We start from the raw sequence: 19,540 nt of genomic DNA, 5'->3' as shown, positions 1-19,540 counted from the left end.
CATTAGTACATAAAACCCATTTTCTCTTAAATTTCAAAGTAAAAGTTTTAAAAACTGCACGTGTTGTTTTGATTTATGCAGAAGACCTGTTCATCAAAAGCACACTCTTCATCACAGTTTGTTTAAAGCAGTACCTTGCTGAGGTTACTTACAGAGAGTAAATTTGCTGGTTGGATTGACTGACAAATGCTCTTGGTACTTACGTCACTTCAGAAGTATACAATGTGCACATACAGCTGGCATACAGCACACCTAGTGACTGACATTAGCAAAAACAAACTCCACACAGGGGACACTCAAGCATGCATTGGAGGAATGGAAACTACTCAGTATGTTAGCGTGCCATCTTTATGCATTCTCTTCACTCATGATCAAACCTGCTGAATCAGCTGCAGGTTTATAGGGGGCAGGAAGGTATGCAAGCGGCATCAGACACAAAGCAGAAGCCAGTCCTGGGCAGAATACCAGCCTGTTTCAGGGCACACTTATTCATGCCTGCACAAACTGTCCTGGAGTGGAAAGTTTTCTTCAGTTTTTCGACTGCAGACTATCTATATTAAATATTAATTATTTTTCTCAAATGAAACACGATGAACTGAATTTACAGGACTATAATTACAGGTATTGCAAGCATTCTCTCTTGCAGCTTCTTCCTTCTTTTCCAATTAGTTTATTAGCTGGGAATAGGAAATAAATAGATCGATCTATCTATCTATTGTAACACTAGATGGCGCTATACCAGCGCTTAACCCAACACACAGACACTGACAACATGTTTTTAAAACACCAAGAAACTGTTTGATTTCTCTTCTTCAAGTAAATAGTGCCCAAAGCACCTCTGCCACAATAAAAAATAATCACAATAATATTTAAATCTCCAAATCTCTCCTCCACACCTCCCAGCAAGCTCTGTCAACTACCTCCCAACTCCGGCTCGTTTGCTGGGTCCCCATCAGTCCTTTATATAGTCTTTGACCTGGAAGTGTTTCTGTCCTTCCGTCCATGTGGCTCATCAGCACTTCCAGGTCAGATGGAGAATTGTATTTTTCTTCAGCCCAGAAGTACTTCTGTGCTTCCGTCCCCGTGACTTTGAAATACTTCTGGGCAATGTTCCCTCTAAGCTGCGCGGCCGCGCAGTAGTTGTAAACCTGCCGCACAGTCATTTTGTAATCCCCGCACGCAGATCGTCAGTGACGATCAGTGATGTCACCCTGTGAAGTGAGATAAAGACAGCAGACTGTCATTTACACACTGGCGCGTGTAAATGACCAGCAAGCCACATTAGCTTGCACATTTTATTTCGTTGAGTGACCAGTTGCTGCACTGTCTACTGTACTTCACTCAGTTCGCTTTCTCTAGACATACAGTAGTGCGTTTAATTAACAGTCTTTGTGTCGATATTTTAAAATTTTGAAGAGAAAAACATGTACAACAAGTGGTAAAGAAATGTAAAATAAGAAAGCTCAAGATTCATTTAAGCCTGAATGGTTAAAAGTAAAAGTAACCACAGATACACCAGATTCAAGGAATGTTGTGGTTGAATTAGGTTGCATATACGAATACTCAGACGAGAATGAACTTAAGTGTAAGTTCTGTGCTGCTAGTTCAAGTAAGAAGGCTAACAAAGACAACAAATATGTCACCGGAAAGCGTTAGGAAACATGGAAGCTTGACTACTGTAAATGACATTTATCGTCACGTATTCACTTAGAAAATGTTGTAAAATTAGTAAATTTTGTACAATCGCTCACATGGAATCAACCTGAAACGTCTTCTTGTTGAAACAAGTACTGAGTGAGAAGAACGAATTGAGCATAACGAGCACCAGTGATCAAACGAGGAGCAAGTTCGAATCTTAATGGATAATGTCCTTCTTGCCATCAGGATGAACGCTTCGATGCTGTCAGTGCAAATGATTCATGACCATATCGGAAAATATGCTTCTATACCAGACAGTTGGCGAAGTAAGAACTACGCCTTCGAGTTTGTTGAAGCAATCAACAAAGTGGTTGCAAACAACATATTTATAGAACTTCGAGCTGCATCGTTCCACACGCTCATCGTTGATGAAAGTACTGACATAACAGACATAAAATGCTAATTATCTACTTTAAATATCGTCCAGCAAATTCGTGTGATTACAAAACTGTTTTTGGTGGGATCATTCAGCTAACAGCATGTGATTCTTCAGCCCTTGAGGCAGCAATAAGACAATACTACACTGATCATCGACTGAATATGAACCACATGGTTATGATAACGTCAGATGGGGCATCAGTTATGTTAGGCCGTCGGAAGGGATTGGCCGCTTTACTCAAGTCAACGGTTCCTCATCTTGCTGAACAGCACTGTGTTGCTCACCAAGAAGACTTGGCACTTACTGATTCTTGGAAGGATGTTAGTTTGTTTAAAAATATTGAGATTCTGTTGCGTACTGTTTGTTCTTTATTTAGTCGATCTTCAGTTAAAAAAGGTGCACTTGAAGAATTGGCAAATGTAAATGATATGGATGTAATTTCTTTTCGACCAATTCATAAAGTTCGTTGGTTGTCACGTCACTTTGCTGTCAGTGCTTTTGTTAAAAATCTTGATGTTTTAGCTGCATACTGTGAAGAACATGTGCAAAATTGCAATGATCCTGTTTGTAATCATGTTTTGAAATCATTACGAGATTCACTGTATCAGATTGCTCTGTATACAGTAAATGATGTTTTAACTGAATTAGCTAATTTATCCATGTTATTACAACAAAGTAATTTATCACCAATTGAAGCACATCAGTTTTGTTTATCTAAAATCTGTAAATTGGAAGCACAATATCTGGGTGAGAATGTTTATTGGAATGATAAAGCCAAGCAAATTTTGAGTGAAAATGAAGGCATTGACACAAGACAAATCACACAGTTCATACGATCAGTCTGTGATCACTTAAAGGTAAGATTTCCAGTGGATGAACTACAATTTTGATCAGCTTTTGATGTCACAGGTTTGAAAAACTGTGCATTTGATTTTGGTGTCAAAGAGATAAATGAACTGTGCGTAAAGTATAAAGACTTGTTACATACAACAAATGATGAGTTGATTATTACTCAATACAATGACTTCAAATTTCAGATCAGAGAGAAACTGAAATCTGGTACCATAAATTCACTACCTGAAATCGCAGGAGTAACTTTAAATGATGAACAATTTAGCTCACTCTCAATGATAATCGATATTTGCTGTACTTTTCAACCATCCAGTGCTGATTGTGAACAAGGTTTTAGCCTCATGAATAGTGTTACAGTGAAAACACGAAACAGGCTTGACGTTACTCATTTGGATCATCTTATGCGAATAAAATAATATTTAAATGCTGGAAAGACTGTGGATTTGCACAAAATGTATAACGTGTGGAAAGAATGTAAAATTAGACATGAAAAGTTGTAATAACCACCTTGTTAATTTTATCAAGCCAGATTTTCAACTGTATCATATACTGTATAAAACTGTTGTGTTTTATTGTGTTTCAATACTTTAAGAACATGGTTGATATTGTATTATCGTTATGTTATTAACAGTGTGATTATTGGTAGTGCTACTGCCACTTAGTTGACTTACATTGCATTAGTTATTATACTATATGACTTGTCGTTGTAGTATAATACTCAAGTCAGTTATACTGATAGCTTATTGGCTACATGTATTTTGTTTGTATTTATGTTTCTCTATAACTGGGCGGTAAATGAATAAAGTTTCATACATATTATATTAATTTATCACAATACAGGCCTTCATCACATATTTAAATGGCAAGCCTAATACATATTACCTTACACAAGTCGTTTCAGAGCACCGCCCACACAAAATATATTTTGCACACATGTCCTTGTAACTTAGAGGGAACATTGCTTCTGGGCTATGTAAACAGTAGGCACTCCTCAGTCTCCCTGCACCCACGGTACCCAGCAGGGCTGTGTTGCCAAACTCCAAGCCCCATAGTGCCCTATGGGCATCCGGGGCACTGCTGCAGTCCAGGGAAGCTGCCATCTATTGTCCTGGAGGAGGCAGTGTCCATGATAAGCTGCTTTCCCCCATTCTTCCATTACTGGGGTGTCCCCTATCTATCTATCTATCTATCTATCTATCTATCTATCTATCTATCTATCTATCTATCTATCTATCTATCTATCTATCTATCTATCTATCTATCTATCTATCTATCTATCTATCTATCTATCTATCTATCTATCTATCTATGTCTATTCCAGAGTAACACGTGTCCTTGTGTAGAATTCTCAAATGTTCTTTCACATTCCAAAGATGTACTGTACATATGCTGAGTGAACTGACAACTATATTCAGGATGGGTGTCAGTGTGGGTGTATGTCCTGGTGCCCCCATTTCAGGTTGGTTCCTGTTTTGTGCCTGATACTTCCTAGGCATGCTCTCCCAAATGACTGTATACTGGATTAAGCAATTAGATAATGGATCGATGGAGTGAATGCTCTGCTGTATCCTTGCTTTCCTATGTTAGAAAACAGTCCTGACTGATAGAAACTCAGTTTTAATAATTTTATTTTTGGTATAATTATGAAACATGAACCCTTACTCACTTTTGGAAAAAAAAGTCACTGAATGCTCACAAGAATGTCAAGATGGTCTAAACAGCCTTCAGAATGTTCAGATCATTATATTAGGCAAGGGTTTGATGCTAACATTATCTGCAATTTAGATAACAGCTGTTATTGAAGTGTCATGTTTAGGTTAACAGACTGAAAAATAAAAGCAGAGATAAGGAACAAAATGGCTATTCATTATCATCCCATATGGTCCAGAGTTCAATTACTAGTCTAGATTTCTAGAAATATGCAAATTCATCAAGATAAGCTATTTTCTTTGAACAAAAGGATATTTTTGGAGATTCAGCAAATTTATTGCAGGGAAACAGTTCAACGAAGAACTGTACCTTTATCACTTAATCACAGAAGCATCTGAATGGTTTACGACCTTTGTCATAATTGCTTCAAAGTCTAAAAAGGAGTGCTAAAATACAGCACATTCTGCCCATTATTCATGAATAGATAGCAGTTTGAGAGTCTTCCTACATTAGTAATACTATTGTAGTCGAGAGGACCACACTCAACAGAGAGACCAGGTAGCATGCAGTTATAATAATCATATCCAAATGGAGACTGCACAATGGATGAGTTATTTACAGTGTTAAAATGTTGTGCTCGGTAAATATTTACTTAAACCCTTCTACTCCAAGTCCTGATCATCCCAGTCTGTTTGATCAAAAGATTCTGGATGTAGAAACTTTGGTTTAAGGCCCTGTCACATTACAAGACTTATGTAGCAATTTACTGTCATCGACTTCATTTAAATAATCTAAGGGAGTTGGGGGCAGTCGCAGTGCACTTTGTGTCGTATGACATACTCAGCCACTCAGTCCAACCAGTCTGCAACTTGACAACCTGTTTGATTTTGTGTGAATTCATATCGGTGGGCTCTGCGTGCATCAGAGCTGACAACCAATGAGTGCCCACCCACAAGTATAATGCATGTAATGCAGTGACGAGGAATAAGCAATGTGGGTGTTGTGAACCCGATCAACAGAAGAGAGACTCTGATGTGTCACATTTTACATATCACAAAAGAATAGAAAAAAGAAAATATGCGGAGTCGAGGTTGTGCCAGAGCTCACCATACCTTCATATGTGCATCAACGCCATTAGGTAGTGTGTTATTGTCTGTGAGGTGAGTTTCTGATACTTGGGAAATGTGAAACTATCCTGGAAAAGCATCATATACAGTTTCATAATTTAACATCCCCAGCGATTTCTAGTCGTGTATATTAACATAACCTGGCAATGAGATCAGCAACTGCAGTGGTCAAGTCTGACTTCCAATCCAACTACAAGTTGCAAAACCGTAGAACACTGAGAGAAACCCACACTAGCTGAAATGGGGTGCATCAAAGAAGTGCATAATGGAGAACACCATTACTGTATTTCATGGTATCTCCTACATTTTGGCTTCTCTCAAATTCCCATGAGCTAATTACTCCATAGGCATGAAAGTTAAAGAATGACAAAAAGGGGGAGTAATAAATTGACAGAAGTGCCCTGAGCAATAGCTGAAAACAAGATGGTCCAACAAAAAGTATTTGGATTCTATCTGCTTTTTATGGAAGACATGTCATAAGGGCCTAGCAAGAATTTACCTGGATCTTTTCAGCGGGTTCAAAGACTGGCTTTCAGGGCTCTCAGAAGGTACTTCTGACCCAAGAGGCAGTTTCAGAAATTGCTCCAGAAGTAATACCTGTTTGGGGTTTGAACACCACTTCCTGCCAAGGACAGACAGAGTATAGAAGGTAGACAAGCAACAGCATGAAGAGGAACCAAAGTTAAAACAGAGGCATGGGGATGTTTTTTATATTATTGAGCTGAACAAGTGGACAAACCACCCCACCAAATAGACAGGAACCAACCCCAAGTAGGTAGGCCCAGAAGGCTATTAGGCCTGTTATGTTGTGCTTGGTTTACACCTTGTGTTTTGATTATTTTTATAATATTTCATATTGATTTGAGTACGAGAGTCAGGTCATGAGTACCCCTTTTGTTCATGACATTTAACTAGTAACTTGCTAATGGTGTAGATTTAAAAAACTATTTGCTTTTTCATTCCTTTATTTGCCATCCTGTGGAGGACTGCAATGGTAACAAGATGAGTAGCACAGAATCACAGACAGGTGCAATAGGTCAATAAATATAATGTTAGATAGTTGTACTTTGGGGACCTAAAAAGATAGAATAGCGATTGACAAGCCATGTTGGGATGAATTGCTGGCTGAACAGCCCTTTCTTTTAAAATTTGATCTCATGTTCTAACAGTTGCCATCCTGCTAGCTGGACTCCTAGATGCCCCCATGTTATAATCATTGACCTTTTCTGTGAACAATCCTGCATGGATCTTTATAATCTACTAGTTGTGTAAGCCCGGGGTGTCCTGGAAACTATTGAAATCGTCAGAAATGTAGAGATGTCAGGTAATTGAAGGGAACTACCCTGGGCGTCTCTCTCCTAGGAGGATTCGTTTTGCCGACGTGCTCGCGTCGCTTGTGTATTAGCGGCAGGAGGAAAAGTAAAAGGGATACCGTTTTGCTGATGTTAGCGACTAAGCGACTTTGTCTTTCTTCGAGGTTTCGTTTTGCTGATGTGCTAGCCCTGCTTGTGTTTTTAGCGGCTAAGCGAGTTTTCTGTTTCCTCTGAGGTGGAGCCCTTACCCCGACTCCACCTGTTACTTCCCGGCCTGACAGACAGACACACACACTTCCACGTGTAGACGTTTATATATAAGATGCATCAATTTGTGGTGTTTAGGACTTGAAGAAGTGAAGAAGTTACATTTTTTAACCTTATGTCATAATACCTTCTTTGTTTTCCTATAGTCGCAGCTGCATCAGTCGTCATTCATGGTAATTCTCCCAGAATTCACCAGATTCTGCACCACCTGTGACATCATCAGAGCAACTAATTTAAAGAGTTTTCTGATAGATGCTTGCATTCAAGCATTTAAAAAGATGATTTTCCAGTTTTTGAACTCTTGCTCTTGTTTCTGTCTCTTGATTACTGTTTAACGTCCTAACTTGATGAAACATCAGACTGATTGACATTTAAGGCTTTGACTTACTAAGTGCACCTCTTGGCCGCTATCATTAAAACCTTACTCTTCAAGTCAGTATCGTCAGACACCTGTATTGGGTTTCCTGTTAGTTTGAGAAAAAAGCAAATTCTCAGCGTATTTGCACTGATAAAAAAAAGTAATATTTCTTCTCTTGAGTGAAGAAAAAGCAGATCCTAATGTGAAATAATGAGTAGATAAGAAAAGAAGGAGCATGGGATGGAGGTTATAAACAAACGTGTCAAATTACGATACAAGAAAATAAGACAAGTTGACTGTAATGATAGTTGATGTTGATCTGTGAGCTCGACAGCTAATAGTAATGTCTTAATTTACATACAGGAAGTTGTAAGAGGATTTGGTGTTTTGCAGAAGTTGTTGTACATGTTTAGGACTGTTCAAGTAAAGAGCTACTCTTTTCCAAACAACGTGTCGCTGAGTTATTGGAACAATAAAAGCAATACATTGACCAGCATGATCTCTCTGGTCCAGAGCACAGAGAACATCATTTTGTCTGTTGAAAAGCAGAGGGTGTGCATTATCTGTTCAAACGTGCAGCCTTAATAGATAGTGAAATATGACATGTCGTGCTTACATATAAATGCATGCTGTTTTAAGAGCTTCTCGAGTTTTCCAATGAACATTCTTACCTTGGGATTCCCAGGTGGTGCAAATGCTGCATATGGCTGCACTACATCAGTATCATTCTGTTCCTTTCTATAAGCCTTCTCTTTGAGTTGTGTAGTGTGAAGGATTTTATTATTTTCAGAAACTGTAAACGAAAAAAGCAATAAATAAATAATTTATCATGCTGCACCTCTTTGACACCTCTAAACAATCCAATGTTAATTCAACTAAAAAAACAGCTTGTTTGAAATTGCTGTAATGTATATTATGAAATTATTCAATAACACTACAAATGTGAAAGAATTGTAGCAATTCCAAAGTTCTTCCCTAATTTCAAGAATCCTTATTGAAGAATGGACAGTCTGGCCTTCATATTGCTAGCGTGCCCTGTGAGGGAGTTCAGCCCAGCTATCAACTTTGGGCAGCACCATGGCTGAGGTTTAGTGTTCCTTGTGAATCGGCTTTTACTCAACTGTAGATATCTTATTTGCATTGTTTTTTGCCAGTGCACCCATTACCTCCTCACTACCTGTGTGAAGTCTACATTTTCCATCCATACTTGTATGTGTTTTCCTTGGAGAACTGGTGGCTTCTTCCCACATGGCAGTACTGAGAAGTCAAGCAAAATGACACCTTTTATTGGCTAACTAAAATGATTACAATATGCAGGCTTTTGAGGCAACTCAGGCCCCTTCTTCAGGATGTAAGATGTAATCGAAAGCTTGCAAACTGTAATCTTTTTAGTTAGCCAATAAAAGGTGTCAATCTGCTTGACTTCTCACTACAATCATAATGGCGAACACCCTAGTAGTACAGTCCCACATGACAAAAAGCATTGCAGTAAGCAGACTGGGACTCTAGAGGAGAGTGTGGATATGGACTTGTGGATGCCATGTCCAGGGTTTGGCAGGACTGAATTGTATTTTGTCTTTACTGTCCTTTTCAATGCCATGAGTCAGATCTCTCTCAAGGGAGCACATCAGTAAAATATCCCATCATCTTTAATTTGACATTCCCTTTTAATGCTTCTAGTATGGTAATGTATGTTAAAAAGTAGATGGTTGGCATTTAGAGTGAAGTTAAATAGGCTATTAAAAAGCATTAACAAGGAGACCACTAATAAAAAAGAACTTTGTATAACTCCATTTCAGCTCATTGTGCATATATACTTGGGAATGTTGATTCTATTGGTTATATTAAGATTGAGATTGAGTCCTAACCAGTGACAACTGGTGTCTTTTTGTTAGAAGGCACACATAGAAGTGAAATTCATCTAAATTATTCTACCAATTACGGTATAACAATAACAAACCCAGTGTTTCATTAATCCTATGTTAAATCCAGCAAACAAACTAGTCCAGCTTACAAGTCACATTGGTATCGAAGGGTGAAGCTCTTCTGGCCAGTAATAATTCATATTCTTCATCAGTGCTATGCATTGATAAGCAGCTATTATTGGTGTTATGTTTGCGAATCTTTCATTCTGAATTTTTTTTTAAGCAAAGTAAATCCTGCCATCCTCACTATTCGTTTCCTCCAGAGAACCACACAATACCATCTAGAATCTCTGCATGTCTCACCATTATTTCAACCTGGATAAGGGAGCACCATCTCCATCCCAGCCTGGCAAAGACACACACCTTTTTGTTATTCTAGTTCATGCATCTGTTCAGTATCCCACCTCTGTTCAGCTTGGCTCACTACTGCTAACATCCACCTAGTCTGTATGCAACCTTGGAGTGGTGATCAGTGATCAGCTGTTCTTCACTGACCATGTTGCAATGGTCTCTTGGTCTTGTAGGCTCACTCTATAAGACATTCACAAGATCAGACCATATCTGGACAGACTATGCAGCAGAAGGACTTTGGTCTTATCGTGTATGGACTGCTGCAGCTCTCTGCTGGCAGGAGTAATGGTATACAGTATGTCACCAAGCTGCTGCAGATAAATTCAAAATACAGCGGCACGTCTGGAGCTCAATTGGCCAAGGCGGGCACATGTCATTCCTCATTTCAAATCATTACAGTTGCTCCCTGTAACATCAAGTATTAAGTTCACATCCTTAATGCTTTCCTAGATATGTGGAGACACTAGTTAGGTCTTATGTTCCATCTCAACCAACCAGATCTGTTGATGCTGCCTATGTGTGGCATCAAATCTCAATGCAGACTCTTCACATGTGTAGCTGGTGGAGTGAGGTACCCGTTACCATTCAAACACATGACTCCCTGAATGTGTTTAAGAAGCATTTGAACACTGTGTTGTTCTGTAACTTTCTAATTGTCTGACTAAGCCGTCTAATTTATAACGACTTTGTTAGGTTTTTGTATTTAAGGCAGTACAGTTAGCTAGCAATTAGTTCTGAGCTCTTAACTTGTGATGATCACGTTTGTAAACTTGTCCTGTAATGCTTCTTTTTAAACAGTCACCCAGAATGGTGTTTACTCGATTAGGTTGATCTCTTTTGTGATTCACTTTGCATAAAAGTGTCTGCTAAGCAAATAAATGTAAATATAAATTTAATTGCATAAATTAAAAACAGCATGCCCACAATGAACCTGTGTTCTCCCCTAGTGGTCGAGGAACAGAGTAGAACTACTGTTATCTTGCCAATATCTGACATGGCTGGGAATGAAAAGACTATGTGGTGCCAACTTTCAGCTTGGAGGTCATGTGACCTGGTGCAAGCCCTCCATGGCATCTCTGTCTCTGTCTCTGTCTCTGACTCTGTCCTTCTATCGCTGGCCTGAAGAGACTTTATTCAGGGGCTCTTAGAATTTGCACATAAGGGGCACGCTACACGACAAGGTCTACTGCCCCTAGCCTTCTTACTGTCGGCATGGGTCTCTCTCTCTCTCTCTCTCTCCCCTGCCTAGTCCCCCCCCCCTCTTTCTTTTTTATTGTCATTGGACAGGACTAACCGTCCTTTGTCAACATGATGGGACACTCTCCTCTGGCAAGTCCATATCTATAGGTATTGGCCAATCAATAACAGAGTGAGATGATAAAATTTAGGAAAACAGACAACGAACATCATTTCTTGGTTTTATCTAACCCTTAAATTTTGATATAATTAGAGAGTTAATGTTTAACGTGCTATTTAAGTGAGTAGGATATGCTGTTTTTTAAATGCCCTGCCTGAGCAAACATTAGTCAGTTTTTCACTTGATGGTACCATCCATCATATTCTTCCATTATAGAAGCACCTCTCAGCTTGAATTCATGGGATTTTAAATTTTTGCAGTAACTTTAGATTGAATTGAGAGGGTGAGGTGGGTGGTGAATGGGGCGTTTGTATTCTTATTGTACTTATACATATGATCATTTCTTTCTGAGATTTTTCCGAGCAAAGCAAACACTGCCATCCTCACTGTCTGTCCTGAATTACGATAATTACATATGTGTGATTTAATAGTTTTGGTTGGACAGCATGGTGGCACAATGCATCTCATGGCAATAAAGTTTTTGTTGTGCATCCCACAGCTTTTACTGCCTATGCAAATTTGGCATATTCTACCCATGACTCTGCCGTTTTTCATGTGTATCCAGTTTGTCCACCTAAATCCCAAAGACATGAATTTCAGTGTAATTTGGAGAGTGTGCATTACCCCTGTGTGACTGAGTTAGTGTGTGTGTTTTTAAGTCATACATTGTTCATTCATAAATTGCACCCAGCAGTGCTGACCAATGTGACACAAAAATGGATAAAGCAGGTTAAAATATAGATGGATGGAGAACTTCAAACTGGAAGATGCAGAAATGGTTATCACAGCCAATGATCGATGTTACCACGACAAGCTCCATTTTTCCACAATCCTGGATTTACCAGGTTTGATAAAAGATGAAGAGATTACTTCCAATGTGTTTCTTACTAACATCTCAATCATTCTGTTGTACTTTTGATTCACCTTTCCAAGTACTGTCTGTATTAAATTTCTGCATGTGCCATTACTTCATTATTTTTATTTAGTAATACTATTCTTGATTTCCTTTCAATGACACTGTATTTTGGTGCTCACTCTCAAAAAGTATTAAATAAGATTAGATTTCCTGATCATTAAATACTATTCAGTTGATCAGTGAACCACATAGTCAAGGACACCAGTGCTTTGGAAGGTGATGTTCATTTAAGACAGAAGACAACAAGTACTTCATCCTGTAAAGGCTAGTTAGAAGCAGAAACGAAACACAAAGTCAGGTAATTGAACGAATAAAAGATTCAGAATTTGACATCGGGATAATTTATCTACTGCTTAATCAAATGATGTTAAAGGATTGAGGAGTCTGCTCTCATTTGTCAAACTTCTTGCTTTCACAAGACCCAACTGAGAGCAGATAGTGAGAATGGAAGGTTGACTGGTCATACCTACTATGGCACTGTTTGGTTTGGTTTTGTTAGGAAAAGAGAGGAAAACCTTATAAGTATCCGTCCAAGCACCATCAAGTCCGGTCTTGTGATCTCCCCATCGGTCAAGCATAAGTTTCACCAATTGTTTATCACCAGCACTGGTGGCCATGTGAGGAATTTTGGTCAGCTCTCTGCAAAAACAAAAAAAAAAAATAAGAACGATAAGGGCAAAGATCTGGCTACCTATGTAAATGACCAATCAGGTTTACATATATAAACAAGAAATTACATCAGTGGCATAACAAGGTGTGGTTTTACACACTCCCAGAAGTGATTTATATAAAATAAATACAAATGACCAATATATCGAAATACACTGTTCAAAAAAGCTAAAGGAATACTTAATCATAACAGTCTAACAACAAGTCAATTAAACTTCAGGGATATCAATCTGTCCCATTAGGAAGCATAAGTGTTTATGAATCAGCTTCACCTGCTTTGATGCAAATGAAGTGACAGGTGCACTGGAGAGACAATAGCAGGATAACCCCCCAAAAAGGGAATGGTGTTGCAGGAGGTGGCCACAGACAGTTGCTCTCTCTCCTTATCCTCCCTGACCAATTCTTCTCTAGTTGTATGTTTTGCTAGTGTCCTTGTAACTACTGGTAGCATGAGGTGGTTCCTACTGCCGATTCAAGTTGCACAGGTAGTCCACCTTCTTCAGGATGGCATATTCATACGTGCCATTGCAAGAAGGTCTCAAGAGCATGCAGGAGATACCAGGAGACAGGCTGTTACATGAGGAGAGCTGGACATCAACCCAGCAGCAGGACTGGTATCTGATTCTTTGTGTGAGGAAGAACAGGAGGAGCACTGTCAGACCCCTACAAAATGACCTCCAGCTGGCTACCTCTATTAGGGGGGCATGAGGTCCTCTAGTGGGATCCTGTGCTCACAGCTCATGACCATGCAGCTCATTTGGCATTCACCAGAGAATGCCACCATTTGAAGCTCTGTCATTGGCGTCCCATTCTCTTTACACCTGAGCAGGTTCACACTGAGACATGAAAGAATGAAAGAGTCTGCAGATGCTGTTGTGAACGTTATGCAGCCTGCAGCATCATCCAGTATGACTGGTTTGGCAGTGGGTCAGTGATGGTCTGGGGAGGCATATATTTGGAGGGGTTGCACAGACCACCGCATGCTAGGCAACGGTACCCTGACTGCTGTTAGGTACCTGGGTGAGATCATCAGAGCCATTGTCAGACCTTACACTGGTGCAAAGCCCAGGGATCTGCCTCATGTGACAGCAGTTAATAGGCAGTTCCTAGATGAGGAAAGCATTGATGCCATTGACTGGCCCACACATTCCTCAGACCTGAATCCAATTGAGAACCTCTGGAACATTATGTATAGGTCCATCTAATGCCACCAAGTAGTGCCACAGACTGCCCAAGAACTCACTGATGCTCTGATCCAGGTCTGGAAGGAGGTCCCCCAGGACACCATCTGCCGTGTCATCAGGAGCATGCCCACACATTATCGGCAGTGCATGCAGGCACTTGGGGGCCATATATGCTATTGAGTCATATTGTGAGTTGCCATGATGAAATTCACACAAGTTGGATCAGTCTGTGATTTCAGTTTTTGATTTTGATTTTTGGTGAGATGTTGATTCCAGCCATCAGTTGGTTGGCGATTTTGGTTTCCATTACCATTTTTATATAATTTTGTTCTCAACGAATAACACAGTATTACCAAGTATAGATTTTCCACTTGAATATTTTGTTCATCGAGATCCAATGATTGAAATGATTCATGATTTTAAGTGTTCCCTTAATTTTTTGGAGCAGTTTATAAGACTAATGAAATTCTATCCCAAAGTGTCAACATAATTTAAAGTAACCCAAGCCACATTAAATTCACTCCAAAGGTTTTAACATCCATCCATCCATCCATCCATCCTCTTCTGCTTATCCGAGGTCAGGTCATGGGGGCAGCAGCTTGAGCAGAGATGACCAGACTTCCCTCTCTCCGGCCACTTCTTCTAGCTCTTCCGGGAGAATCACAAGGCGTTCCCAGGCCAGCTGGGAGACATAGTCCCTCCAGTGTGTCCTGGGTCTTCCCCGGGGCCTCCTCCCGGTTAGACGTGCCCAGAACACCTCATGAGGGAGGCGTCCAGGAGGCATCCTGATCAGATGCCCGAGCCACCTCATCTGACTCCTCTCAATGCGGAGGAGCAGCGGCTCTACTCTGAGCCCCTCCCGGATGACTGAGCTTCTCACCCTACCTTTAAGGGAGAGTCCAGACACCCTGCGAAGGAAACTCATTTCAGCCGCTTGTATTTGCGATCTCGTTCTTTCGGTCACTACCCATAGCTCATGCCCATAGGTGAGGGTAGGAACATAGATCGACTGGTAAGTTGAGAGCTTTGCCTTACAGCTCAGCTCCTTTTTGACCACGACAGACCGATGCAGAGCCCGCATCACTGCGGATGCCGCACCGATCCGCCTGTCAATCTCACGCTCCATTCTTCCCTCATTCGTGAACAAGACCCCAAGATACTTGAACTCCTCCACTTGAGGCAGGATCTCGCTCCCAACCCTGAGAGGGCACTCCACCCTTTTCCGGCTGAGGACCATGGTCTCGGATTTGGAGGTTTTAACAATCTTTCCTAAATTTTTTGAAAACTAAACTAGCAAAGTGAAGGAGGAAAAAAACAACTGCACAAGTCTATGACCATTTTTATAAAGAACTTAAGGGGCACACCTGCAGTCCCAGGTTCCACTAAAGTTGTGTAATTCAGTCCCCTGTTGTGATGATCAAAACAGGCAAACTTTGGTTTGCGTACATTCATTAAAATGCAAGCTACCGTTGATTTTCCAATTGTGAAATGTAAAACTTACTAAAAATTGTTTTTTATTTGCTTTTTTTATATTTGTGGTTTAAACCAAGTAGTTTCCTCCGGGTACTTCGGTTTCCTCCCACCATCCAAACACATGCAGGTTAGGTGCATTGGCGATTCTAAATTGTGTGTTCCCTGCGGTGAGCTGGCGCCCTGCCCAGGGTTTGTTTTCTGCCTTGTGCCCTGTGTTGGCTGGGATTGGCTCCAGCAGACCCCCGTGACCCTGTAGTTAGGATATAGTGGGTTGGATAATGGATGGATGGATGGATGGATGGATGAAAACCAAGTAATACTGCTCCCTAAAACCATTCTTCATATTTCTCTTTTACCTGTGTTCTTTACTGCAGCTGTGTAGTGCACACCTGTAAAGTCAATTCTGCTTACACCTCTTGTTCACATCATCACGTAGGAGTGTAGTATGTTGTCTAAAAGTGTTACATTCTGAATATTTTCCACATGAACATACACCAAAATGCACCATTATCAACATTGTTGTCCTTTCTCCATTGGAAAATCTCACTGCACAGGAAGTCACAACTTCCCACCCATGTTGCCTTAGCAACCACCCTTTCCTGTTTCTTGATTCCTGCAGAAGAGGTTGAGGATATGGAGATTTATAGTCTCCAAGAGCCATGGAGTTTTACGTCTCTGACATCAAGATTGTCATCATAATTAGCAAAGTGCAGATCACACTACCAGAACACGTCTGATAGCCAAATAAAATATCTACACCACGGGAAATGAGTCCAGTGATAATTACAAGAGATCTTTATTTAAAAGTAAAGTCTTCTTGATAGGGGTAACTGTGAACAGATGAACATAACAGTTCTATTACTTCTCCACATAATCTCCCTGCAGGTCAATGTGTTCTCATATCATTTCACTAACTTGTTTATTCCTTGGGAGAAGCAGCTTTTCTCCTGCTCCCGAATCAAGGTCTGCACCACTTTCTTAACCTCATTGTCACAGGTGAACCTGCAACCATGTAGAGCAGTGGTCTTAAACTCCGGTCCTGGAGGGCCACAATGGCTTCAGGTTTTCATTCTAACCCTTTTCTTAATTAGTGACCTGTTTTTTGCTGCTAATTAGCTTCTTTTGAATTAATTTTAATTGACTTGTTCTTGAAGACTCAAAACCTTCAATTGTTTCTTTTTCCTTAATTAGCAGTCAAACAATAATGAGATATAAAATGAGCCAAAACATGACCAGCAAATCATGTCCATCACACAATATCTGAGAAAAAAGAAAGAGGAGGGTCTCAGGAAACTGTTCTGCTCAGGACCCCAAAACATTTTAATAGTGCTCTTAGAAAAGATAAAAAATCAATAATTTTGGAAATGTATGCTATTGCACAATGACAGCAGCGACAAGCCATGGAATTAAAGAACGGGTTTAACTAACAACAACTGGTTAGAGTGAAGTTGGTTGGAGTCTGAGGCCCTGACTTAGTTGGTCTTCTTTTGGCTCACTCACTTCACGTTTCATTTCTGTTTGGGTGCCATTTAAGGAAAGAAACGAAGCAATTCGGAGGAACGATGAAGAAATTCAGGGGACAAATCTTAAAAAACAAGTCTCTCTATTTTAAAAGGAAATCCTGAGACAAGACTTTTTTCAAAGATATTTTTTCAAGTCCCGTGAGATGATACTTTGGACATGAGATTTTTTTCAAGTCCCGCCCTCCTCTCAACCATATTCAACCATGTACAAGCCCCTCTCACCTCTCATTCATGTGAATGCTTTTAACAGACACAGTTCTTGCTCTCTAAGCTCTTTTTACATTTTCCTCATTTAAAGTTCCCAGTAAAAGAAGACATATTATGTCCAAATCTTATTGAAGAATTTCATCCTGAAGGGTTATCAGCAGAAGAAATGAATACAGGGCAATCCAAGCACAGAGAAACGATGAAGTCAAATGAATTAGCATGAAAATTTTTGTTCGATTGCATGGGAAATTGGTTAAATCCGTATCAATAGACTATGCTGAAACAGTTGTTGGTGATCGTGCGGAAGATGAAAACATCAATTTAAAATATCCCAAAGAATATCTACAACCGTTAACACCGTCTGGTCTTCTACCGGCCAAATTACTGTTGAAAAAAGGATGTGTCCAAGAAACTTAATGTACTGTAGTACATCTTCAGGGGATAACATTAGACAACAAAGGAGATCTTGATATGCCATTCATATTAAAACGTGAACAGTTTCCCGTTAGAATAGCTTTTGCAAAAACAATTAAGACAATTAACAAATCACAGAGACAAACATTTGAAAAAATCTGTTTATTTATTAGAGAGAAAGAAACGAAATTCACTCATGGGCAGTTATACATTGCGTTGTCATGATGTAAGTCCAAACACAGAATAAAAATACAATGCGATATTGATGAAAATTAAATTCAAAAAATTGTTTTTACTGAAGTTTTACAGTAAAAGTGTAAGTTTAAAAGGTATTTGCGGATTAATTTCAAATCCAAACAGAACAAAATCGTATAACGCAACAAATAACTGTAACACAACATGAAACATAATTTAGTTTCAAATTATAACGTTTTACTATTTTTTTAATATAGTTAATCTCTTTAATATAAAATAGTTAGTTCTATTATGCATATGTAACAATTCCCATGAAAAAATATTCTGTTTAAATTGTACATCCACATCCCCATACGTGACCGGCAATACCACAAAGTGACTTGCGTGCAGTGCCTGCCCAGGGGTTGGCGAGCAAAGTGAACAGGGGGAAAAGCCCCCTAGTCAATTAAAATGGAAGGAAAAGGAATTAATATGCAACAAAAACTGGTTGCCAATTAAGAAAACTGTTAGCATGAAACCCTGCTTCTACTGCGGCCCTCCAGGACCGGAGTCTGAGACCACTGATGTAGAGCCTCTTTAAGTGGACTGAAGATGTGATAGTGATGGAGAAGCAAGACTGGTTTAGACAGCATTTCTAGTCTTTTGCTAAGAATTGCAGATTTCAGTTTCTCTCAAAGCAGGCCACAGTACATTGTACTGGCCGCTGGTTGTTCATGTTCCTTGAAAATGCACTAAAATAGGACCATTCATGTTTCAAAAGAAGGTCATCATGATTTTTTGTCAGAAGGCTATTGTTTGCACTTTATGCTTTGTCTCCTGCTTTTGACCCATGTCTCATCTCCACTGACAATTCACCCCAAAACACCCGGATCTTCTTGAGAAGAAGCTTTTGAATTGTGTCACCTTCTGTTTCTTGCGTTTACTACGTAATTATCAAATTGCCTTTACTTTTTGATTTACTCTTGTACTGCATTAAAGGGCAGGTGTATGTGGAATTAAAGCATGGATTAAAAATCTGTCTTCTTGTGTCAAAGGTAGGAATTTCAAAGGAGGAAAATGTAATTTTATTGCATATTTTTGAAGTGAAACACAGATCATTTCACCACTAGTCTCACATAAAATGAATCGCTAGCTATTGTGGAAGACGGCCAACACCCTTGCCCGTCAAGGATGCCTTCTTAATGAAAGGACTGGGGGAGAAAATACACAGGGCATTATCTCCCCTGGATCGTTAGATGGCAGCCCCCCTAGGTTGTAGCAGTGCCTCAGATTCCCACAGGGCTTCGTGGCTTCCGTGGGTGTTGCCACGGGGTGCTGCAGGAACTGCAAAGCCCTACCTTGTCGGGCTTCCACCTGACCCAGAAGTGCTTCCGGACCACTCAAATGTGCCTCTAGAAATACTCCAGGTGTTGGATAAAAGATGCCTGCAGCCACTGCTCCAGAAGCCAGAGTCGGGAGGAAGGTGACAAAGCTTGCTGGAGGAATAGTGGTGGTGGACAGAAAATGAGAAGTAATAATAATAATAATAATAATAATGCATTTTATTTATAGAGGCACTTTACATTAGCAGTAAATCTCAAAGTGCAACATAAAAAGATTAAACAAAGTAGACAGAGAAAGAAGAGTACTTGCGGGTGGGAAGCACTTGGGAGAGGAGTTTCCCACTCAATAAAGCCTGTGTT

The 19,540-nt window shown here is 39.9% G+C and overlaps 1 protein-coding gene across 1 annotated transcript in view; it reads right to left on the bottom strand.

Moving 5' to 3' along the window:
* The window catches only part of naaladl1 (N-acetylated alpha-linked acidic dipeptidase like 1), an 88,598-nt gene that overhangs the window by 62,259 nt on the left and 6,799 nt on the right, over nucleotides 1-19,540 (bottom strand). The window contains exons 2-3 of the mRNA XM_051931779.1: nucleotides 12,660-12,832; nucleotides 8,316-8,437 (exon numbers count right to left, since the gene is read on the bottom strand). Coding sequence (XP_051787739.1) covers nucleotides 8,316-8,437; nucleotides 12,660-12,832 — 295 coding nt within the window. The remainder of the gene's footprint in view (nucleotides 1-8,315; nucleotides 8,438-12,659; nucleotides 12,833-19,540) is intronic.

The sequence above is a fragment of the Erpetoichthys calabaricus genome, chromosome 1, assembly GCF_900747795.2.
Source record: "Erpetoichthys calabaricus chromosome 1, fErpCal1.3, whole genome shotgun sequence".
Classification (NCBI taxonomy): domain Eukaryota; kingdom Metazoa; phylum Chordata; class Cladistia; order Polypteriformes; family Polypteridae; genus Erpetoichthys; species Erpetoichthys calabaricus.
The sequence above is the reverse complement of the archived record's forward strand: the minus strand, read 5'-3'. Positions and strand labels throughout refer to the sequence as shown.